Source organism: Ostrinia nubilalis, chromosome Z (assembly GCF_963855985.1).
Source record: "Ostrinia nubilalis chromosome Z, ilOstNubi1.1, whole genome shotgun sequence".
NCBI classification, from domain to species: domain Eukaryota; kingdom Metazoa; phylum Arthropoda; class Insecta; order Lepidoptera; family Crambidae; genus Ostrinia; species Ostrinia nubilalis.
In genome coordinates this window covers 18,169,460-18,195,050 of record NC_087119.1, presented here as the reverse complement: position 1 = coordinate 18,195,050, position 25,591 = coordinate 18,169,460, and the positions used below count along the sequence as shown (strand labels likewise).

General features: G+C 35.9%; 1 protein-coding gene across 2 annotated transcripts in view; it reads right to left on the bottom strand.

Annotated features, from left to right (window-relative positions):
* Window positions 1–7,506: 7,506 nt before the first annotated feature.
* LOC135086659 (UNC93-like protein) overlaps window positions 7,507–25,591 on the bottom strand; it is an 85,489-nt gene continuing 67,404 nt past the window's right edge. For both annotated transcript variants that reach the window (XM_063981430.1, XM_063981429.1), the window contains 6 exons: window positions 19,461–20,151; window positions 18,956–19,181; window positions 17,471–17,636; window positions 16,337–16,604; window positions 12,089–12,285; window positions 7,507–10,457 (listed from right to left, as the gene is read on the bottom strand). In XM_063981430.1, coding sequence (XP_063837500.1) covers window positions 10,335–10,457; window positions 12,089–12,285; window positions 16,337–16,604; window positions 17,471–17,636; window positions 18,956–19,181; window positions 19,461–20,130 — 1,650 coding nt within the window. In that variant the 5' untranslated portion in view covers window positions 20,131–20,151 and the 3' untranslated portion in view covers window positions 7,507–10,334. The remainder of the gene's footprint in view (window positions 10,458–12,088; window positions 12,286–16,336; window positions 16,605–17,470; window positions 17,637–18,955; window positions 19,182–19,460; window positions 20,152–25,591) is intronic.

The following is a 25,591-nucleotide window of genomic DNA, read 5'->3' as shown; positions in this document are numbered from 1 at the left end:
CAGTCTTTTTGTTTATTAATAAATAAAAATATCATACTAAAATTGCATACATATTTGTTTGTATTGGTCTGGGTGTTTTCTTTCCATAATTTATGTATAACGTATGTACGGGGCTCTGTATCGAAAATCACTATGAGCAATGAGCATCACACACTGTTAACTGGAGTGCATTACCGCAGCAAAATTTTTATAAATGTTATGCTTTAGAGAGTCGAGAGTATAGCAGATAATTAGTCCATCGTGAGCAGAAATTTGTCCACTAATAGCAAAATTCGTTCAAATTATAGTTTTAAAGTTATTGGCTAGAAGATTCTCTTATCTTGCAGCTTAGACCTTTAGCTACAGACCTTAGACAGTATTTTTGAAACATTCTTACGCATGGTGGAGGAAGGGACGCTCTAGAGCAGTGGTTCTTAACCGGTGGTCCGCGGACCACTGGTGGTCCCTGGAGGCATTCCAAGTGGTCCACGATGTGCACTTGCACACCTTGGTCAAAACCACTTTTAACTGATTTTTGGAGTCAAACTGGTTTTGACCGATTATGAGGTGGTCCCTGACAAGACAGAAATTTGGTAAAATGGTCCCTCATGACTTAAAGGTTAAGAACCACTGCTCTAGAGACTCAAAACTACAAGGATACACATGAACTCCAGTTTTAAATCCGTTGATATCTGCTGCATCTGCCATGTTTTTGGCTATAAGATTCTTCTATCTTACGGCTTAGACCTTTAGCTACAGACCTTAGACAGTATTTTTGTGAAAATTCTTACGCATGGTGGAGGAAGGGACGCTCTAGACACTCAAGTCTACAAGGAGTCACATCAACTCCAGTTTTAAATCCGTTGACATCTGCTGCATCTGCCATTTTTTTGGGTAGAAGATTCTTCCATCTTGCAGCGTAGACCTTTAGCTACAGACCTTAGACAGTATTTTTGAAACATTCTTACGCATGGTGGAGGAAGGGACGCTCTAGAGACTCAAGTCTACAAGGAGTCATATGAACTCCAGTTTTAAATCCGTTGACATCTGCTGCATCTGCCATCTTTTTGGCTAGAAGATTCTTCTATCTTAGACAGTACTTAGACAGTATTTTTTATTATTTATTTGTGTCAGTGTGCTCTTCTAAAGAGTGTAAGACGATTGTATGTAGGTAACTACTATTAAAATGTCCGAAATACCGCAGTGTCTCAAGACGAAAGTCTTCGAGCAGTGTGTGTTGCCAGTGTTGACATATGGATCCGAAACGTGGTCGCTTACTATGGGCCTCATAAGAAGGCTCAAGGTCACCCAAAGGGCGATGGAGCGGGCTATGCTCGGAGTTTCCCTGCGTGATCGAATCAGAAATGAGGAGATCCGTAGGAGAACCAAAGTAACCGACATAGCTCGCAGAATTGCTAAAATCAAGTGGCAGTGGGCGGGGCACATAGCTCGTAGAGACGATGGCCGTTGGGGCAGGAAAGTTCTCGAGTGGCGACCACGGGCTGGAAAACGTAGCGTGGGCAGGCCTCCTACTAGGTGGACCGACGATCTGGTAAAGGTCGCGGGAAGAGCCTGGATGCGGGCAGCGCAGGACCGTTCATTGTGGAAAACCTTGGGGGAGGCCTTTGTCCAGCAGTGGACGTCATTTGGCTGAAACGAACTATTAAAATGTAATTTTAACTCATTGGTTTTGTCTCATATTTGAGGAATGTACTATGTATCATGAGTAGAGTCTTCGTTTAAAAGGATGCCAACGATTTAAATTTCAATAGGTATAGCCCGACCAGGAACATAAAAACCCTCGCCATGTTGCGGAAAACTAATGGTACTAATTTCTTTTAATGGCAACAGTAACTGAAAACTTCATTGACATGTCACCTTGCATGTCAGTCTATTGCTGTCAAAGTGTAAACAAACTTTATTTTAAATGTGCGCAATTGATTTGGTGAATTAAATTGCTAAAATCTTTTTATAGTCGTGAAAGAAAAGTGGTTCACAATGTGTTAAAGTATTGGTCGAAGAGAAATACTAAGGGTTCGGACAATATTTTCATTGAATAATGTTTCCGACAAAGGTTGTCAAATTGACTGACATGTTTATCGCATAGTACAGTCCACTATGAAAATTAGCTGTGGTTTGTTTCAACTACCTATTTTAAAAAATTTTGTCACTTTCTAAGTGTTGAATTTTATGGAATTAGGAAAGAAGTACCGAGTTTGAAGCGTTCATGAGCAAACATTGCAGTTGAATATTCAAGTTCTGAATTTGATTATTGATGAATAATAAAATAAATCCTACTAGCTCGAATGATGGTTTCATTTAATTTATTTGAACCAGGTTACCTATAATAAAATTTTTTCGTTAATTTATGAAAATATCAAATTAGCCCGTAATCCTGAATCCTGATAACATAAAGTTAGCCTATTAATTTAACACAGGTACGACTGTACTCAGTGTTGCACTATCAAATGCAATTGACGCGCCTCTATGCCAGGGTTTTTATGTTCCTGGTCAGGCCAAAATTATCAAAAATTTTAGCTTTCTCCAGTAACACTGATATTATTATACTGTGACTCATCAAAGTCATCATTGTCAAAAATATTGACAAATCGCGAACTGTCACGGCCAAAAAACTGACACGCGTCCGTCCTCCGTAAGCGCCACCGCGCGACTGATTGAGATTGTCCAAGCCGTCATGGACGATTTTTTCCACATTTTTTAACATTGTAACTAAATAAGACGCAATATAAAAATTTCATCCGTTAAAAGCCCTCAAGTTATTTCTGAACTTTAGTTTAGTAAAAGATTTAGAACCTCAAATCGCTTATTTTAAAAATAAAACCATAAATAGAAAACGAATAGAGGTAACTTTGGGAATATATTCTATCGAGTCAACTTCATCAAATCGTGTTTCCATCCGTTAATAGCCCTAGAAAATATCCTCAACTATGCCCAATAAAAATCTTAGCCTTTAATTTTACTGTTTAGTACCTCAAAAATGAAAAATGAAAACCTCATTTTCGCCATTTTCTCTGCTACCCGGCCTTAAGGAACGGCTGGGACGAACAAGGATAAGCGCATCCAGCTCGTAAGCCTTGATAGGGTTACACTGGTTGAGGCGCTCCTTTTCAAGACTTGGAAGCCTGCGGGTAACGAGCCATTGGACGTTGAGGAGGGTCATGAATTATACACATATTTTCTACTTTGCCAAACATTTGCACGAGAACGGTTTGTTCAAAACATATGAATTTGGTCTTATTTAATGCAGGATTAAACGCCCTTCAACCGTCAGGAAGACTACTTTTCGATAGGGTAACGGTTTTCCGGTTATACCTTTACGCGGTATAACCGGAAAACCGAAAAAGCGCCCCTTTCGGGGGCCCCCACCACTTAAGCACAACTCCGTCGAAGTCGAAAACCTAGGAGAGTCTTTATGGGCAACTAATGAAGCCATTAAAGCAATAAAATCTTTTGTAGGAATTATTTCCGATTTAATTCATTTTTGTGTTTAATTCTACTGGCCTAAAGGTATTTCTGAACATGCTTCATGACACTGTAAATAAACAATCTTAATTGATGTCACAGAGGTAATGTCCTATCAATAATGAGGTAGAAATAAGGCAGGAACAGCGGTTCTCCAACAACTCGATTTCCGGGGTTTTAAAATATTTCAGCTAAATCTGGCATCGTCACTTATTTATAACTATTCTAGTGGTAAAGTCAATTTTTATGGGCTGTCGAAAATAGAGCTCGTACCTCGTTTTTATTACCATAAGGTGCTCCTTGCAGGATACGTAGTACTTAATTGCAATTTGTGTATGTGTCTTTTGTAGCCAAATAAAATTATTTTCTTTTTTAATTTCTTTAAACAATTAGGAAATGTACCTACCTACTGTTCGTCTGGGCTATTTTCTACAAATATCGATTGATTTCAATGAAAACAAAAAATCATGATTAATTATATCTGAATACGAGTACTTACATATGCCTACCTAACTGGTTTTAATTTGTTTTAATATGTTAATCAACACCCTTCAACTGCTTTTGCACAGGAATGGTACTTTAAACAACAACGAAGTTCGCAGACCATCGGCTAGAGGGTGTTAGTCAAACGAGCCAAAGAGCTCCTCATTTTAATGTATTCCTGGTACTTTCTTGGCACTAGCACCTGTTGCAGCATAGTGCACATGCGCAGTTGTGATCTCACGACGTGGCAACCAGATGCGCTGATTGGTCGACGCGGGGAGAGAAGAGGGAGCAATGCGTCATCACAAATCCGATCAATAACTTTCGAAGCCGTGGAATCAGCGGTGTGCCTGTTCATAAGGCTTAGATGTAGGTAGGCAGTAATTTTTAATTTTCGAAGTATGACTGTGTAAATTGTAGGAAAAGTTGTTTTTAAAACTCTATGGTCACATTTTTATTTTATTTGTTTAACAATGTTTCAACAGCATGTCAATGTTTCAAGATATGTACCATCCTAGACTGCATCCCACTTAACACCAGGTGTGATAATACCTACCTGCCTTATTGTGCTTAAAAAAAGTAGGACTACCTACCACTAACTACTAACTTTAAAAATGCCTGGGATTTTTGCGGGGAAGCTTGGAGAAATGTTTGAGCGGGTACTTGTCACTTGAAATACCTATCTAACAGACAAACAAAAAGACAAGAGTTACTTTCTTATTAATATTAATAATTTAAGATAGGCACTGCCAGATAGCCTTTAAGAAATGCACGCTACTGCTTACTATTTATAGAGCTTACATGAGGGGTTGGTTCGTTCGTAGGGGTACATATGTGTTGGTGTATTGATGTGATGTCGACAATAAAGTTTACAGGCAATCATATAGAGGGTGCTAATAATTTCACGGAATTTGATTAGATAAGGTGCTCTTAGAGCAATTAGCATTGAGTTAAACTTCCAGGCATAGTTTCTCATTAAATTTTGCTAAATTTTGCTAAATGCAGAGAAATCTTTGCTGATCCCCAAAAGCTTTCATCAGCTAAGTGCTTTAGCTCTACAAATCTCTTGCAGAATACACTGAAATTTAGTCCCACATAATTGGCATCGATGGCGCTGGTCGAGGTGTTATTTCAATCAAAAGCAATCCATTTTGCATCTGCATGCATACGATTGGTGCATCAATGAAGAACGAAGTTCAATGGTGATGAGATAGGTGGCGTTAAATAAACCAAAGAGCTCCTCGCGTTTCATGCGTTCCTGGTACTTTTTTGACATTTACGACCACCTGTTGCAGACTGCACATGCTCATAAGTCTCCAAACCACGTGGCAACAACTCATCCTGATTGATTGATGTCACGTGAGGGGGTTGGTTGATGTCACTTCACAGGGGGAGCGATGCGTATTCAGCAGGGATGTTAAGGATATCCGTAACCGTAACCGATTCAAAAGTTTCGGATAGTTTCGGATGTAGGCAGTTTAAATTGTTTTTTGTATAGCGTATGTAAAGGCATAACAGCCTGATTTACCTTTATAATGCCATCTAGTCTAGTATCAATTTTTATTTGTTTACTACTTTTTATTTGATGTAAAGTGTGCGGCCATGAATGAACCGTGTTGGACAACTATTGCAAATTGTATTCTAAAGCACAGACATCCGTAACCGTAACCGAAACTTTCAGATATCCGAAATAAAAAAATATCCGTAACCGTAACCGAAACCGGTATAATACTATTCCTATATCCGTAACCGTATCCGAAACTACATACCTATATACATAACATCCCTAGTATTCAGTAATATTACTACAATGAGCTTCAATGTATTCAGCTGCTCAGCAGTATACATCCTGGCAGCATCTTTCAAGCGTTAATTACTGATGTGTAGTATGTAGTTATTCATGAGGAAGGTTAACAGGTATAAAAACTATCCTGTTTTATTCCGGTTCAAGAGAACGAGAGACGCGCGCGAAAGTCCTTCGAAGCCGCGGAAAAATTTTGGAAGGTATTAAAATGCTACCATAAATATTTTTTTTTACTTAAAACTGCATTAACTAACTTATCACTTGTACGGTAATAGCTCTAGAATAAGTAAAGGGCATTCAATTCATAGAAAGCTTTCCTGAACAGGTGAAGCTTGCAAAAGTGTAGACGTTGTACTTTGATCCACAACTAGCAGTACCTATATCTTTTTCCAAAAAGTCAGGCCCTATTTAAAAAAAAAAACGAATGTTTTTTATGGCATGAAATGACAGGAATGGGCGAGTACTTACTAGAAGAATTAGTCGATACATCTTCCTCGGGGAGTAGTCTCTCTGCCATGGCCATCTTTTACGAGCGAAGTACGAGTATGTTAGCGGTAGCGCGGTAGGCTTCTAAACAGTTGAGTATTTTGCACATGGATTTTATTTTAAGTAAGTAGAATGCTATGACCGAAAGGCATATCGCGAATTCTCGACAGGATTAATGTATTAGCGAGTTTTTAAGCTTCTTTAGGATAACACACCTAAATAACTTATGAAATACTCGTGTAAAATTGCTATGCTGAGCACTACCTACCTACTTAACTAACCTCAGATTGTTAGGTATGTTGTACCTACGTTACTTGGGTTGAGTTACCTACTCTTTTTCCTCCACGTCAAAAAAGGGTAGTTCTTCCATTATTCTCCTATTTTTTCATTTATTAGGTTCGTTTCAGCCAAATGATATTAGGTATTCTCCCTAGCAATTTATTAGGTATTCTCCCTTTTAAATAACTCAAATGTTTACTGTATCTGGCTGGATTTTAACTAATATGTGAATATAAAAAAGTCTATTCAAGCATTTAATGCTATCATAGCGCAGGGCAGGGCTTTGGGTAATCATGTTTAAAAATCGTTTACAATTTTTTTCGTCCACCTATCTAAGTAAGACCTATTATGGATAGTTTATTTATCATTAACTAACTCAACCAATTATCAAATTAATGGTTAAAAAATAGCAAAATTCATTCCAAACGATGGTTACCTTGAATTTCAGTAGAAGTTTAAATTATATTGGTTTATAGTTTGATTAGTAACAAATTATTAAAAGTTTGACTATTATAGGTAAGTTATTGGTTACCATACTATAGATCATAAGATATTATGTAGGTAAGTAATCATAATCTCATTAATTATAGCCGGTAACGTTTAAAAAGAAAGTGAAGTCATTCTGTACACGTTTAAATGTATCTATCTAGAGCATTTTTGTCCACCTACTACGATAATAATGCGACGTGAGTAAGCCTACCTATTTGGCGATTTAATGATGATTTCGCTTTTTTATTTGAAGGTTGTGCGTTGTACCTACTTGCTTTGTTGGTAGATATCAGACAACAAAATATATGGGCGTAGACTTTAGCTAGTAATGCAAAACACGTAAAACCTGATTAAACCAGAGTTACTTTTCTGTGATTGGTTGATTTACAAAATTTCAATCAGCTGATTGCGTTTCACGGGTCTTATCACTGAAAATAAATAGATAGTACACAATAAATATAAAAAAAACAATGCACAAGGCTACTAAAATAAAACCAAATATGGACCAAACAAGTTCTATGTTTATTTTCATCACAAACTCATATGACATCATTAATAAAATAACATAATCATTATAATCTAACAAAAATATGTGTTATCTCAAAATAGAGCAATTTATTTATATAATAGCCTTTCTACTATAACTAAATGAAATTTAATTTACATGTATTTATATTTATTTATGCTTAAATTTATAATATTTACTGTTTAATTATCACGTGGTTTGTTACCCTACCAAATGGTACTACCTCGGTCTGATTGCTAAACCTGCAATCACTTAACATAGCGTTAGGTATTGCATTCTTCAATCTAATAAATTCTTTTTCCTTAGTTAAAATAAGGTTTCATTAATTTTATTTTTTATCAAACAATGAGATTCCTTTTTATATTTAATGAAAGGCGAATATTCTATCAACTCGAGACAACAAAATTGAGTGATTTATTTTGATCAGAAACCACATGAGTTACATCTGTGCGCTCAGCACAAGATCACAATCCAGAGGTAAACCACATCGTTACCTCAGAAAACGTATGTTAGAAATAAAATACTTGTAAGTAATTATAAATGAATCGAATATATCTGATCTGTATCTGAATTTCGACAACAGAAATCATCATAGCAGTGGATTATATTATGGATTTCAGAATAAAATATTATTACTGATTGATAGCTAAACTCTTTCTTGATGCATGTCGAAGTTTAAAATGTTTATTATTGATATGGAGCATAAAGTAACTGAAAATCATATAATATACCCTTTTAAATAGGTATACATATAAAATTTATGATTATTAGTTTACGCGTATCGTAAAATGATGAATACACATAATGTCGGATAAAAGTAGCTAACGAATTAGTAGGTTTACCTTCTATAAAGCTAATTGAAAGGTGTACCACTACAGCGAGTTGCAATATTGTGTTCAAGAAAAAGCACACGAATTTATCACTAAGGGTACTACAATTTATTCATAACAAATTATAAATATACACAATCCTAGGCACCTACGTATTTATACTTGATTGTAACTTAACTAATATTAATTTATTTGATCTAAGTATCGTAAACGAAATAATTCGCTACAGAGATTATCGACCTTCATCTTCAACACTTGTTATTCAAGAGCAAGTTACATTCTACCTGTCCTTTCATATTTGAGATTTCAAGAATGTAAAAATAAAGATGATTATAATTGTATTAATGCACTTATCTAAGTTAATTGTTATAACATGAAAAACAGGCCAACAGAGATATTGTTTTAAGTGCGGTAATAAATACCGAAAAATGCAATGTTCGAATATTATTTAATTACAAAAAATATTAATCAGACGATTGATCTTTTTGAATTAATTTAAAATACAACAAGCGTATTAAATTTTATTAGGGACTGGAAATACATATTTCAATGTTCAAAGTCATTTCATGTTGCAATAAAAGGATATTTATTAATTTTAAATAACTTAAAAAATATTTGTGTTAGTTATTTATTTTTCATCTTGATTACTGAAACTGAGTGAGATTCGACTAAAATGTAAAATCCAATGGTAGGAGAATATTAAGAGCAAAATAGCAAAATTATTTTTATAATAATTAGGTGATGTTTTGTTGACCACAAAATATAAATAATTTGTATAACTAACAATATCTATAATATAGTAAATGATGTTCCAAATTATTATTAAAATAAATAATTTAAAAGTAAATTGGAACGATATAGGAAGACATTTGAACATATTCAAAGTCATTTTCTATCTAATTTAAAGTTTATTGAATCTTCAAAGAAGAAGACAATCATTTGCCAATGCACAAAGAGACTGTATTTCGTTGCAGCCATGACACACTCGTGTTTAGTTGCAATTATATTGGTTTCCTGTATTTTCTCAAACTTACACGTTATTGTTATCTTACATTACAATAAAGAGTCAAACAGTACTAAAGGCTACAGAGTCAAATATAAGACAAAAGCGCGTAATTACGAATAACATAACAATAAACACAGATGTTTTACTCAATATGATAAATAAATACATTGACGCGCGTGCGTGGGCGACTGTCGACACCCTTCTGGTAATGCGAGTGTAGCGACAAGCGAGTGCGTTGCAGCTAACTCACTTACCGTACAGAGTAAAGGGTATCTATCGTATCAATCTGATTGACTAACCAGAACAGTTAATCCATGTAAAATTTTAATGAACTTAATTAGTTAATATGGCCAAAACATTACATTATCAACAACAGCATACAATTCAGTAACTACACATTAATCAAATAAAATTTTAAGGGCGCACCGTACATAGACAGTCAACGTAAAATGTTTTGTACTTGTAAGTCTTTAAAATTTTCACAAAATTTGACTCTAACAACTTATCTATTGGATACATAAATAGATCTTATCAAATTCGAGATACAGTGGGAATATTAGGATATTTTGTTTTGTACCTACAAATGGATTTAATGTACCTATTATGGCAATATTAATGCACGACCAGACGCGTACTGTAAATGTGGATGCAAGTATTTTACTACTTTTAGTTCAATACTGTGAATTGGATACTCAACTTAATTGGTTTATCTGCCTAGACTAAGACTAAAAAGTTATTCAGTTTTGTATAATTTAGTATTGAGCTAGGCAGATGTATCACAAGCTCGTATCATAGCGTAGGGCGGTGAGGTCTGATTCTCCCATCCGCATTCTGAGCGGTAAAAAAACTGTAGATGATTTATTTTCATGTAGAATACCTACATGGGATACTTATTAACTACCTATGTTGTTATCATCTTGTGATGTGGGGTTTTAAGGCACGACTCAGAATACGGGCACCGACTTTGATTTAAAGATGCGTGATGACGATTTCGTCGTCAATCTCGTCCTTCTCGTCGTCTTCTTCAGGTGGTTGCTTGGCGGCTTCGGCGGCTACAGCGGGATCTTCGGCGATGGCTTTCAGGCGGCGAGCCTGGAACAAAAATAATATTTATAAGCATCATCATCACATCATCATAAAATGCCATCCGGGCACTCAGCGATTAACCGACACATGTAACATTTTACACATTAGTGTTCAGCTTCTGCAAGGCACTTGATAATGAAAATTACAAACACATTAATATTAATGCTGTCTTTGTTTCTCAAAATTCAGTCGACCTACATTCAATCTCCATCCTCAGCAGAGATTCAGACATTATAGTGATTGGAGAGTTGAACTATGTATTTCAACGTGTACATGGCTAAATAGTGGTCTGTCATCCGCTTTGCGATGGAGGGAAGTCGAACGTTAATTTCAAACTCATCTGATTAATTTCGTTGCGGGTCCAATGACAGTTTAACATTCCCCTGGGACAAACTTGACCTTCGCTGGTTGAGTTTTATTGGCGGACAAGCTGTAGATCCACTGCAGGAGCTCGACCTTCTCTAAACAAGACAAATGGATGATTTGGCCTACCTACGCTTATTATGCTGGGCATACAGGTTGAGCCTGCTGGCATATTTTATCTTTTGGTCGCATTTTAACATTAGCATTATCTAAATAAATATTTTAACAAATCCCAAGGCCTTTAAGGTACGAATGAATAGGCATCTTCTGGGCAAACACGCTTCAATATAGAAATATGATCATTATTATTCATTTTATTTTATTATAAATAATATTTTTGGGGAACAAACAATCATAGATTAAAAATCCTAGAATTTAACGTTGTTTTAGAAAATAACTGGTCTTGTCCTTGTCTAGAGAAACGGGATACTAACTAACTAAACATAGAACGAAAAATCCGAATTCTGCATAACATTTCAACCGTGAAATAAGTCATTTGTCCCAATTTGCATAAATTTCAGCATTTGTTAATGCGATCAAAGTGTATTTTGTGACGTATTGGCAATGTGTTTTTGAACAATGTCTCCACATGACTGTATTTATTGTACAAGTTCGAGTCATATGACTGTTTCAATGGGTTTCGTTACTAATAGACAACAAATATAATAAGTACTTAAATAAAATGGACTTCCAAAAATATCTGCTTGTAAATAACTGTTTTCGTCTTCACGTACCTGCTTATAAATACTCCTAGCGATTTTAAGTGACAAATACGTTTACCGACACATTTAGCGTTCAGCTTCTGCAAGGCACTTGATAATGAAAAGTTATAAACACAAAAATGTTAATGCTGTCTTTGTTTCTCAAAATTCAGTCGACCTACATTCAATCTCAATCCTCAGCAGAGATTCAGACATTGTAGTGATTGGAGAGTTGAACTATGTATTTCAACGAGTAATGGCTAAATAGTGGCCTACATTACTTCCCCGTAGTGATGGTAGATCCATCCATCAATCCAATGAAGTGAAAAGAAATAAAAACGTTAAAAATAGAAAAGAAGAACATAATTTATAGCCACGTTAGTCGAACGGTGAAATAGTCGAATTGGCCGACTCGTGATCCGAGGAACGCGAGTTCGAACCCCGCTCGACTATTACACCCGTATAACGTAAGCATATTTAGCTTACCACGATTAACGGGAACGGGATTATAAGTATTTTCTATTTACAAATTGATAATATTATTTTAAAAAATAATGAATACATTCCACTGACCTTTCTCTTGTGAAGTATCTCCACGATGATATAGCCGATCACGCCGACGAGCAGCACCACCATCATCACATACAACTTCATGCGGGCGCACAGGTGGGTGGAATACGCGTATGCCACCACGAAGCCAGCGCTCTCCCACAGCCTGAAGTTGGAGAAGGCAGCCTCCTTGTTGCGTCTAAACAGCACTCCGTAAAGACCTGGAAAAGAGGATATGTCAATTGGTTCAACTGTCATCAGGAATTAGCCCTAAATTCAGTTTGTATTATGGGTAGACGGGAATAAATACGAATGCATCAAAAACTCATGGCTCGGAGGATATGAATGAAACATTGTGGTAGACTGCAGGTCTTATGTCGCTAAAGGCGCAAAAGAAACTTATGTTTGCTTGGTGTAATCGTCAGGGTTGCTGGCCAACCATACATGAGCTAGCTAAGTTAGGCCAGACGTACACGGATTGCTTAAAGCACCGCGCGGTCGCGGTTTCAAGCAGGTCGGTCTCAACTGCTTGAAGCAGTCCGTGTACGGCTGGCCTAAGTTCTCAAATATCGGGATTTACTCGTATTATGACGAGCAAGACAAATGATAAAATATTAAAATTCATTATGCATTACTCATGTTAAAAATATTTCAAAGAATGTAATTTTCAGCAATCAATATTATAATTATAAATACATAGGATTACCTAACAGAAAAAGTCCCTCACACCAAGTATTTCATATCGCTACTTTCGAAAATCCAATAAATACTTTTTAAGTTGATAATATTTGACTGATTATAAATGATACTGACAGGTAGTGGCCAGCGTTCGTTTTGCTCTATACTAGTTAAATTCTAGGGTTCTCTTTGTTAGAATCACTGCTTAGCTTTCCACTATCGATGTTTTAATATACTTGTAAAGCCTGCCTAGTAAAAAACTACTAGAAGCTATTTTTAGCTACATTAGTCCAGTCATTATAGTAAGTTCACCTCGGAATTCGAGATACCCAGCTGTAAGTCTGTAAATACGTGTATATTGACACCCTAAAAGTTGTCTCAAAACCTACATATGGTAGGCCCTACCATATGTAGCTTACACCCTACCAGGTAGGGTGTAAGCAACTATGTATTAAATTTCAAGGTCAACGGTCACAAAAATCGTTTTTTTTGCGCTTTTTTTAGAAATATCTCATTTCCTATGGGTTTTTTGCTATTTGTATTTATTATCAATATTGTAGAATACTAAATTCTCTACAAATTTTGTTTAAAAATTTTTTTTATACGGTGAACCGTTTTCGAGATAGAGGGCGGAGAGCGCGCGGTCACTGCATCACTTCAGGTTAACTTAAGCGGTTTAGATTTTTCATACAAAAGGATTTTCCCGCTGATTCCCGTGAGAATTTCGGGAATTCCTTGTTGTAAATAAGCTTTAAGTTTACTAAGGTACCTACATGCCAAATTTCAAGCGTGTAACTTCCGTTAAGCGTTTAGATTTTTCATACAAAAGGATTTTCCCGCTAATTCCTGTTCCCGTGGGAATTCCTAAGTATACTATAACCTGCCCAGGTGTATGAAGAATAATTGTACCAAGTTTCGTTAAAATCCGTCGAGTAGTTTTTGTTTCTATAAGGAACATACAGACGGACAGACAGACAGACAAAAATTTTACTGATTGCATTTTTGGCATCAGTATCGATCACTAAATCACCCCCTGATAGTTATTTTGAAAATATATTTCATGTATAGAATTGACCTCTCTACAGATTTATTATAAGTACTAGCGGCCGCCCTCTATCTCGAAAACGGTTCCCCGTATAAAAAATTTTTTGAACAAAATTTGTAGAGAATTTTGTATTCTACAATATTGATAATAAATACAAATAGCAAAAAAACCATAGTAAACGAGATATTTCCAAAAAAAGCGCAAAAAAAACGATTTTTGTGACCTTTGACCTTAAAATTTAATAGTTGCTTACACTCTACCATATGTAGGTTTTGAGACAACTTTTAGGGTGTCAATATACAAGTATTTACAGACTTACAGCTGGGTATCTCGAATTCCGAGATTCTTACTTAATTTAAGCTTAAATGACTGGACTACATTACAATTTGTTTTATTTTGTATTTCAAACGTTTCAGTTACAACAATACTACGTTTGTTTGTATGATGCAGTAAAAAATGCAGGAGACGTTGTTTTATACCGCGGGCGTTAGTATAATGGACTAAGTAGGTACAAGAAGAAGTCGACGTCAACTCGTTTTGATAAAAACGAAATATATGAGCTGTAACCCTCTGTTGTGGGCAACAGAATGGAATGAAGCTTAGTCTATAATTGCTAATTACTTAAGAGAGAAACTGCAGGAAACGTGTTTCTACCGATCGCACGTGACCACGTCATGGCAAGTGGTCTTTTGATGAGATAAAAATCATCGATTAACCGCTACTACTCTACCGGATACACTGGCGTATATCATCATTAGTTTTCTTATAATGAAGTCTCAATTGTAAGAGCTTCCTTATACTCGTACGCTTCGTGAAACAATCCGTTTTTAGAACTTTGAAGATTAGAGACAGAAAGATATTTCAGCTCATAAGTTCAGACTTATTCTTTTGATTAGTATTAATAGCCCTAATGCCAACATCTTCCGAACAATTCAGGCGTAAGATGGTATAAAAACCCGTGCATTTTTGAATTACCAATACCAAGGCCCTTCCTGTCTGTAACTTGTGTGCAGTTTTCAAAAACTTTTTTGCAAATTCCGTTTTTGTTCCTTTATCACGTACTCGCTGTTTACTGAACCGTAAACGCAATAGTTTTTCAGTTGTAATAATAAATTGCACTTTATATGTTGCAAATGTAAGCGTTGCTTATATTAGAGTACGTACCAAATGAGAAACGAAATAGAAATCTAGACTTAATTATGTTTAAGTTTGTAATAAGTAATTGAGTTTATTGTGAACTGTGTTGGGTTTGTTAAACTATGGCCTTTTGTGTTATTATAAAAACAAAAAAGGCTAGAATGATCAGCTAATTACTACTACTATGATCGGATTGTGCGAGCTGATGAAATAAGAAAGTTGGACCCAATCACTAGCTTTTTCTTCACGTTAGCGGTGTAGTTAATACTAGTACATATCTATCTATATACATATTCTGCACCCAACAGGCTTGAGTTGAAGTTAAATCTTCTTTAAAATTTACTGTATATCTGTCAACAACTTCCTCTATTTGCTAGTTTGACCTACTAGTGGAACTGGATTGTTAGGATAAATAGAGTAAGATATATCCAGATTAATTGTGGATTATGAACTCTACATTTCAGCCATTATTGAGTCCATTCCTATTTATCATTATTTATTTTAACACACAAAAACACCCCCAACCCAAACATAATTTTGTGTCAACTCCAGTGGTATATTTGTGACGCGTTGATGTCTTTTAGGGGTCTCTATGAATAAGTTTTACTCAGTGAACAAAAACCAGGATCTTTGGTATTTCGCGATAAAAATAACTAAAAATAAAAATAGTTCGACTATCACTCCATGTAAAAAGTCCTCCATAATTAATTGTTTCTGCTTAAGAAAAATGAAAAAATAATAAACAAAATCCATAGAAAAAAATTAACAATCCAAACTTTTGAATATCCTGGCTCATTATTGCCATGCGCGCGCACGCGCACAGTCGGAACGAATGCAGTAAGTAACTACTAGCGTGCACGGAACGGTTTTTTTCTTTTCGGCCAATCGATTATGGAGAGGTTATTAAAATCATATGAGCCTTGCCAGTTCAATCACTGCAACTTTACTCGATCTCATTATTTATAAACTAATTATGCTTGCATGCATCGATTGTATGTTTATTAACAATAATCTAAACACAGATTTAATTCATTCTTTTTTGCATGAACATTTTTTACACTTATGTAGCTGAATAGTTAATGCAAAACTAGAATTCTAAGAAATTCAAAGACGCAGGCAGTTACTAAGGTTGTCTTAGAAATAATAAGTAACAATTATTTCTGTAATTACTACAAGAATAGAACAATATGATTGTGTTATAAAGGACGATAACGCAGGCAGCGCTACACTGTATAATAAACCTCGTACGCGTGTTTGTGATGTTGCAATTCTTGTTTTTCAAATGATGGAATGAGCCTCAAGACAAAGACAATTAACTTATCAAATCTTATGGATAGATTCACATAATCTACTCTATTACCATAAAAAAAGCTAACTAAGGTATTCTGTTAAGAACTGAAAGAAGTTCTTACCATTGATTTGAGTCTGCCACACAGCATCACCGACTCCCCACAGGCCGGAGATGACGAAGAATACCGTAGGGGAGTTGGGGTTCGGCATCCAGATGAGGAGCCACACGATCAGGCCGAGGTGGAGGGCCGCACCCATCACGAGGATCGGGAACCTTCCGATGTACTTCATGGCAGACCCGAAGACCAGCGAGCACAGCGCGTTCACCACGCCGAAGCAGATCATCACATAACCGATCGAGTGGATGCCGAGCGCGCACGAGACGTATGCCTGAAAAAATATCGTGCTTAGACCGCGTGTACACTTACTGTTATATTTTTTGTACGGCATCGAGTGCCGGTATCGATTACATTACAACATAACCTCGTAATTCCAACGGACACGTGGAAGTTACAAATGGTCGGTCGACCACCCAACTACACCATTCTTTTAACGTTCTTGTAATCTACACGAGGAACTGTACATAAGACGTAATAGTATGTACATGTGTCTTTGTTTTAGTTGGAATTAAAAAAGAAAATCCAAAGTAGGTAAATAGTGTGAAAATGAAATTAAACTTCTCCAATGTTCTCGATACGTTTAGCTACATATTATGACTTATTGGCATAACGGTTAGTTGTAATGCAAGCTGGAGGTCATTTGATTGGCAAAAAATGGTATCGGTTCCGTATGCTCGATAAAAAGATTCGTGAGAAACGGCAATTCGTCCATCTTATGAATGTAGCACCTCTCGGTTCATCAGAAATAGATCGATTTGTTATTAAAAATACGACTTTGTTGCTATCAAGTCACGATTTTTGACGCACTTTATTGGAGTAAATATAATACTACATCCGGGAAATCTAACTAGAATAGCTTTGCAATTCACATGTCAATATTGACTTCTTTCTTAGTGGTTATTAACATTAATTCTTAGCCAGTTTTCTATTATAATTTCTTTCATGGTGATTCCCAAAAAACAACTAAAATAATCTCATTGATGAACTACGAACGAGTATACCTAAGGATATTTGAGCGATAATGTAGCCCTTATCCTACCTTAGTTGTAAAAGTCTAAATGTTTTATTTCATGGCGATAATTGCAATACCCAACTATGATATGATATTTATTAGAAATATGAGCAATATGCACCTACCTGTGTGTAATCTGCCCCAATAAAGGCTTGTTCCATACCAATCCAGAGAGTGATCGGGATGAGTAGTTGCTGGTTCGGTTTCTTGAGCTGGTACGCGGTGGCGGAAAGTAGCTGAATACCGGTCAATTCCTTTGATGGATCCGACTTCCTCTGTTTCTCACCGTACCTATAACAACGATTTGTTACAATGAGTATTGTAAGCATGGGACTCAAATCTAGACTTCCAAAACACAACGTTGTTTTTGTGCGATGTTAGACAATCGTAATGAACTATCCAATTGTACGAAAGTAACTGTCTGTCTCTTTATTACGTACTCATATGTAAATCGCTGAACCACTGAAAAAAAATTGGATGTTTTTTGATGACATAGAAAATAATAGTTTGTATGTACCTACCTACTGATATTTTTATGGAAAAAAATATTTACTTTTTAAAATTTCGACAACGATTTCTTTCTTTGCCTTTAGCGACGCCGTGAGCTGACACAAGTTAATGTTTTAAAGTGAAAGAAAACACGAACAAATTACTGATGACTTTAAATGTATTAAAGCGATTTCATGGCGATTTGATTTCAAGTCTCTTCCGCTTTATGTAATACGGTTTAAAACTGCTTGTACCAGACAGAGCCAATGACTGGTGACTCAAAATTCACGAGTTCACACAAAAAAGGCTTTAAAACCCGCTTGAATATCAATCAAAGTAACAAACGCCGTATCAAACACGGCAAAAACTAGACGATACATTGTGTACAAATTGGATAGAGGAACTACATGACGGTAATTTAGTACAGCATCAATTACACGTCATTCGGCATAAGGCAAATCATATTTAGTAAAGGGAATTGCCAACAACTGATTATGTTTGTTATCGCCGAACACAAGTACCTACCTATTAGAGAGTTTGAGACTCGATTAAGTGGCAATGTTAAGAAATGTTGATTTAAAAAGTAACTAGACTGAGTAGTATTGTTTGAATGCACATAAACGGTGTGTTGGCGGTCTAGGCAGACATTTTTGTTATTAACTATTTAAAATCTATGAGAAAAATAACTAAGTGGCAAGTTAACCAAGTAAAACAAAAAAACAGTATGAACAAAAACCAGGTAAACATAAAAAGCGAATTAACAAAAACAAGTCAAAGGAGTGAATGACATTTAACCCAAATGGACATCATCATCATCATCCAAACTTCAAGCTGAATACTGGCATCTTATTGATGACCTACACTGAACTGTCCCACTAAACTCATTGACAGGGGGGCGCCACCATCGTTCAATTATACATATTATAGTTTCCAACATGGCAAAAATCGGAACCAGCGATCCGCTATTGACGGTGGCGCCCCCCTGTCACGGGTGGGACAGTTCAGTGTATTGGGTCTTGGGTCTATACGTGGTTGTGACAAGTGCTTATTTGGCGACACTTTTTCTGGTGTGCAGATGTTTGCGATATGTAAAATAAGATGAATAAGTAACAATACCGTACCTGGACAGTGGGTCAACAAGTAGTGCGACCATGAGCACAGCCACCATAACACACGCCAAGTAGATGGCGCTGATCTTGTAGATTTCGTCATTGGGCGGCCTGTTCAGGTTGTGGTTCTTGTCCTGGTCGATGCCGCCGATCATGCAGAAGTTGGCACCGCACTTCAGGAAGCTCTGGCTCGCGTTGATGTGCGTGGTGTTCCCACTGTGCACTCCAGATGAGAATACTGTGGGGTGAACAACATTTTGTTAATCGTCTTAAATATTAAATCGGAGAAAAACAGTTTTAAATGAGAATTTAAAAGGTTCTGTCACTGATGTTCTGACCAGGAGTTAACGGCAATCAACGATTATAGGTTTGATGAATATAGGTTTGGTGTAATACTCGATACCCTATTTTGAAAAATTAGGTAACTTTTTTTGGGCCTGCTGATTAAAGAACCTCCACTTATTTTTAGAACTGACATATAATCAACAGATTAATTAATATAGAAAAGTTTTCTCACCCAAACTTGAGATCAAATTTCCCCAGAGCTCTGCAGTCTGCCACGCCAGGAAGAAGAATCCGAAGAACCGTACGATGATTCCGTCCACCGCTTGGTCCGTCAGTTTTGCGTACACACTTCCAGCCTGCGTCAGGTATGTAGCCTTGGAAGTCCACATAGGGGCTGCGCCCAACCCTGCTACGATGCCGGCAGGAACTAATGTGTAGAATGCTGGGTAGAACTGCGCGCCAATGTATGGCGCGTAGCAAAGCATAGAGACGCACAGCGTCCATTTGACTGTTAGCCTCTTAATCAAGAATGTGGGTACAAATATACAAGATACCACGAGGGCCGCGTATATCGAGCTTAACGAAACCGTCCCAAGGCCATCGGTGGCGTTTATCGATGATTGGAGATTGGCGGTTCCTTGAAAAGCGGTGAACTGCACCATGAACGCGCATGATACCGCAGCAATGTTCTTTAATATTCTCCATTTTTCATTTAACGTTAGCTTCACTTTTCCAGATGGGTAGTTGTCGTCTTCCGTCGGAAGTGGCGGTGGTTTAACGATGTCGTCGTTGGAATCCCGGTCGTGTTGGTAGCCGTCATTTTTGAAGCCAGTTTTGATGGTGTATATGGTATCTTTGTCCGGGCGGTCGTCTTCTCGTCCGCCACCGTGCGTAGCAGTCATGCCGTGTTACCTCCTGGTGCCCTGAGAACAATACAAAAGTTTTTGTCAGAAAATGCTACCTACTCGAAGTACGGTAAACACTTAGGACCATTATGTAAATAACAGAAATTTTTCCGTTACATATTTATAGTGGCAAATATAAATGATAACACATGTAACTTTGTAATGTTACGCCGATGGTAAGGTATTTACTCTGTATTATCTCCAGTGAGGAAGTTTTTGTAACAAACACGATTTGATTCGCACCGCAAATCACAATGGCTGCCCATCGGTTGGGTACATGCTGTTCTATTGTTAATATAGTTTTACAAATCGTTTCGTCATGACAATAATCGCATGTATGAGTTCGAACTCCCATATTAAATATAGTATACATGCCTACCGGCAAGTTACAAAAAAAATTTTAGGAATTCCTAATAATAAAATTAGAATCCTTGGTTAAAAATTAATTTAAAAAATAATCCCACTTATGCTATAGTATGTAGTATAACTTGTGATTAATTTCATAAATAACTCTATTAATAAACAATCTTTTTAAGCTTTGAAAATAAAAATTCGAAGCTTAAAACTAAGACTAACTTGAGTAGTATCTATCATTGATAGGAACAATAGGAGGTTTCAAATAATTTTACGGTAAAATTTTAATAGTTGCGGCTTATCGAGAATATTCCTTTATTTTGTTAATCTTGCGTATTTTATTAAGAATGCAAACCGATCGATTTTTCTTTAATTACCATTTAAAACGTTCAATGTAGATATTTCTGAACTTAAATATTAATGGTAGTGGAATTTCTTTTTAAACGATACCCATTTTAACTTAGGTAACAGTTTAATACAATAATTCTAGGAATAGGTACAGTATAAAACTACAGTATTCGGCATAATTATTCTAATCTAAATAGGAAAAATTTAATAAAAAGCTAAGGCTCAGAGGAAACACTACTACTCACGAACGCTTATTTTGGCTTGAAAGTGGATGCAACAGAATCGCCAATCATGTTCACTGTATATACATTTCGTTTATATCGATTTGTACGAACGAACGTCTGTTTCGTATTACGCGTTGTAACACAAGTCCAGTTTACAAACGGTTTGCTTGTCCGCGACACTAAAGCACAACACGTGGCGCTAGTGTTGTAAGAAACTCGAGTCTTGGAGTCATATTTAATACAGCTTAAGTTATTTTTGAAGACTCGAGTCTTATAAATAAAACTTCGAGTTCAAGTCTTTCAGAATTTTGAGTCTGTTGTAAATAACTCGAGTCCTGCCAAAAAGAACCCAAAAGACTGAGTCTTTTTAATTCAAAAATCAGTAAACACGGATGACGATAAAATTAATCACCTATTATAATACACCAACTTAAGTTCTTGACGCAGTTTAGCTCAAATAATTTAAAAGACTCGAAAGGACTCAGATGACTTGAAATGATTGGGGCTCATGTGACTAACGAGTCCTAGTCTTAAAAATAGACTCAAGCCTCGAAACGAAGACTAAAAGACTCGAGTTTCTTACAACTCTACGTGGCGCGCAGGCGATCAGCGAGAAAAGCAGCGCTCAGTGTAGAAAGTTATCAATACATGCTTCGGATAGACAGACCAACACAATTCAATTTGGGTCTACAAATTGAAACATAGCCCAGATAGGAACATTTCCATCTGTGTACTCGATAAATGCGTAATTGCTATAACCTGTTCAGGTTCTAGGTACATTAAAATAGATTGGAAAACGGAAATGGTTGTCAGCTGTTCATTTGACAATATGCGTAGGGTTATAATACCATAGCTGAACAAGGAAGTGCTGTTAGAACATAGATTTCAATTTACACCAAGTTCATTAACCAAAAGAGACACGTATGGTGACATTCAAGTGACAAACTTGTCACAATATTTTCTTTTCTTGAAGCTTAGTGGCAGTAATTTCCATAATTCATGAATATTATTCCGTATTTCTTGAGTCACACGGTGTATTAAAAATTTATATTTAACGATTTATACAGCGTATTTAATTAAATGAAGACGGTTTAAAACTTTGTATTCAAACTTAAAAAGTACAAGTTGTCCATCAATGATTAAATATGTTTTTTAGATTTTGAGGAAAACCCATTTTCCTTTTTACCTCATACATATGCCTAAATAGGTCCATAAGAAATCTTTGTAGAACACCTTTTATTACACTAGGCCTACCTTTACGCGTTCGATTGCTCTAAGCCAGAAGAAATCTTTATTTGTCTTCTCACAGTTTCAGTAGTGGCAAAGACAATTCAGTAGCACTAATTAAAAAAAATAGTACAACTATCCATTATACCAATAAATGCCTAATGAAATATGTAAATAGCGCTATTGTTCCAATGCCCAAAAGAAGACTTTGAAAAATAACAGCAAAATCCGCGCTTGGCTGAAGACGACGTGACAATCGGCAAAAAATTGCTACTTCCACAACAAATGTGGCTAATTATTCGGTCATACTCTAACGCGCCGATGAATATTTATACGACTAGTTCAAACACACCACAAGCGATTTTGTGTTTTACTAGATTAGCCCGCCTATAAATAAATCATGCACTTCGATTACGAAATAGATTTAAAACACTGATCTTCCGATAAAATAAAAGAAAAATCATTAAACTCTAATTTTTAAAAATTATGACTTTAACATTTGGGTTTATAATAACTGCAATTAAGCATGTGTATTTTCATTTTTTCCCCTTTTAACTAAAAATCAAAAAGGGTGTCGTTATAATCAAAAGAAAAAAAATCAATGATAATAGAATGATAATGAGTTCATGTGCATCTGTAGCGACAATGGGTATACCTCTATCGATTCGGCCTCAGTTAAACGCAAAATGGTTTATTCTAAAGAGACGGCCTGTGATTAATGTATGTACGTGCTCAAGAAGTTGTACGAGAAAGGATAGAATACAATTAAAATCAGTATGTACCAGCCAGTAGCCGCCGCAGACATGTCGAAACGAGCTGGTATTCCGTTCGTGTAGCCACCCAAATCGGCTATAGCGATTGAATGTCCCATTGTGCAATTTAATGACAACGTGGTGCTACGATTGTTTGTTGTTAAATTTGTAACGCGAACTCAGGTTTGCGAAGTGTGGACAGACTGCTCGATGATTATCGGCGGCCATATCTTGTTATTAACTGCGTCCAAAGGTGAAATTGTTTGAGTACATAGGTCCACAAGGTAATTTTCCTTTACAGTAGTTTCCTAAAGTTTAATAAGCCAATATTGCTTCATATTAATATGTAATTGCAACATCCTGCCCTTATTCAATTGTTGTCTTTATGTATTCATGTTAACTGCACGAGGAAACTGCTACAATTTTAATGTTTATGATTTTTTAATAATTGCCATTTCAAGAAACCTGCCTTTTCCATGTTCTTGGAAAAAGTAAATAGTTATCCGTTTTTGAGAAATACTCGTACCTAGAAGAATATTTTAAAGATGTTGGGTCGTGTATACATAATTTTCTTAAGAAAAGTTTAGAAGCGTCCACAGTTATACCGTTACACTTTAAATCCATGTACTAACATCATGAGTAAATTAAGAGTGATATACACAAGTCATTAGTTACAGAAACCTTTGCACATTAATTATTACTGTTACTAAAGATAAACGTATATTCTCAAGCTTAATAAGCAGTTCGTTCGGTGCGAAACGCGCATTCTGTTTAGGGATTCACTATGGACTTTGGTAACTAACATGCATTGGGTAAGAACAGCTCGCTAGTGGGTACTCGGTTTTACTTACAAGTATGTGTCAGTGTCAGTTTATCAGCTTGACGTTAATGACTGGTATTTTTCACATCATTGGAGTTAACAGTAAATTAACATTTACAAATTAACAATTAAATTGTTATCGGGTGTCAAGTTCACGGCATGCGCATTCAGTCGTGGAAAAGACTTTTATTTTTCAGTTACCTATCGGCCCATTGTTACAGCTCTATTACACATCAATGGGAACTATTTTTAGAGTAAATTTTGCGAATCAGAACGCAGATTGTAACGTAATATTGGATTTGGGAGTCAAACAGATGTTTGAAAAATTTATATTTGGCACCTGTAGCATCAAAAACGTCTAACACGTTTGTTTCAAAACTTTTCGGTTTCATTTTTGTGAAACTGAAGTTGATTCATTGACATATTATTTTGTGTTTCATCTAGTAAAAAATTATAATGACACTTAACTAATTAACGGACTTTATGTTAATGAGTCAAATTGTTGGAAAATCGACGTTAGTCAAACCACGACAAGTTTCGAGAAAAACAAACAAATACGCGGAAAACATAACTAACCCAGTATTTTAGGGTGCATTGATGGCGGTAATAACATGTTTTTGTTACTGTAATGAGATCTTATATACTATTGTTCTTCGAGACGTCGTTCCCAGAGTACCCCTGAGTACATAAGTACCTATGTTTCATGGTTTCATGTTGATGAATGACTCAGTTCTATTGTATGACTTTACAGTATCTAAGATCTAAAAGGATATCTTTGATAGGTCATTAAACAATATAAAATGGTTTTATTTCTTGCGAAATTGAAACCAAGCTGTAAGTATTAAAATTAAAGTTTCTATTTCGATTTATTTATTGTCTTCCTTGGTTGAAATAAGTCAATTATTAGGGACCTTTGTATCTATTTCAACATCATCAGTATTTCTTTGCAAAGTATATTATGCAATGCAATTTGTTTTACGATGGCAATTTAAGATGCTTTGATGAATGGTGCAACGAATTATTGTGCATATTAAAATTTACAGGCCTTTGTTTTACCATTATCGCTAGCAGAGAGATTAGTATCTCAGTCCAATAAGTGTAATTTATTAGCTCACGGCGTGAATTTATTCGTTAATGCTATAACGATAATTCATTTCAATGTAGTAACTTCGAATAAAATATTTATCAATAAGTAATATTAGCTTCAAGTATGTAGAGACCATACGATTTTTACTATAAACTATATCTTCATAGAGTCACGACTTTACAGTCTGACTAACTTCTATATCTGAACTTGTCATATGCGCACGTAATGTATAAATTCATCCGGATCTTCATATTCATTTATACAAGAAAATGATGGTGTACCGATTCATTACTTTTGTCTTTGATTGTCTAGCTAGAATTTAATAAGAACATTATTGCCTAATGTTCTTATTAAATTCTAGCTAGAGGATACCAGGTCCGTTGACGCGTCAATTTGAATTTAGAGTTCTTATGTCTGGTGAAAATTATAATATTAATCAAAGAACATTTTATTTTCTGGTTAAAAGTTCTCACAATAGACGTAGATAGATAGCGTGATTTGGTACATATTTGGTGACAAAATTTGGCCAGCCCATAGAGCCATCATCTTTGCCTGTATCGGCGTTAAAAGATTATTGCTTCCATGATAACAAATTACATGTTGACATATTCATTAGATGTTAAACAACTGTAGATAGTCGTCATTA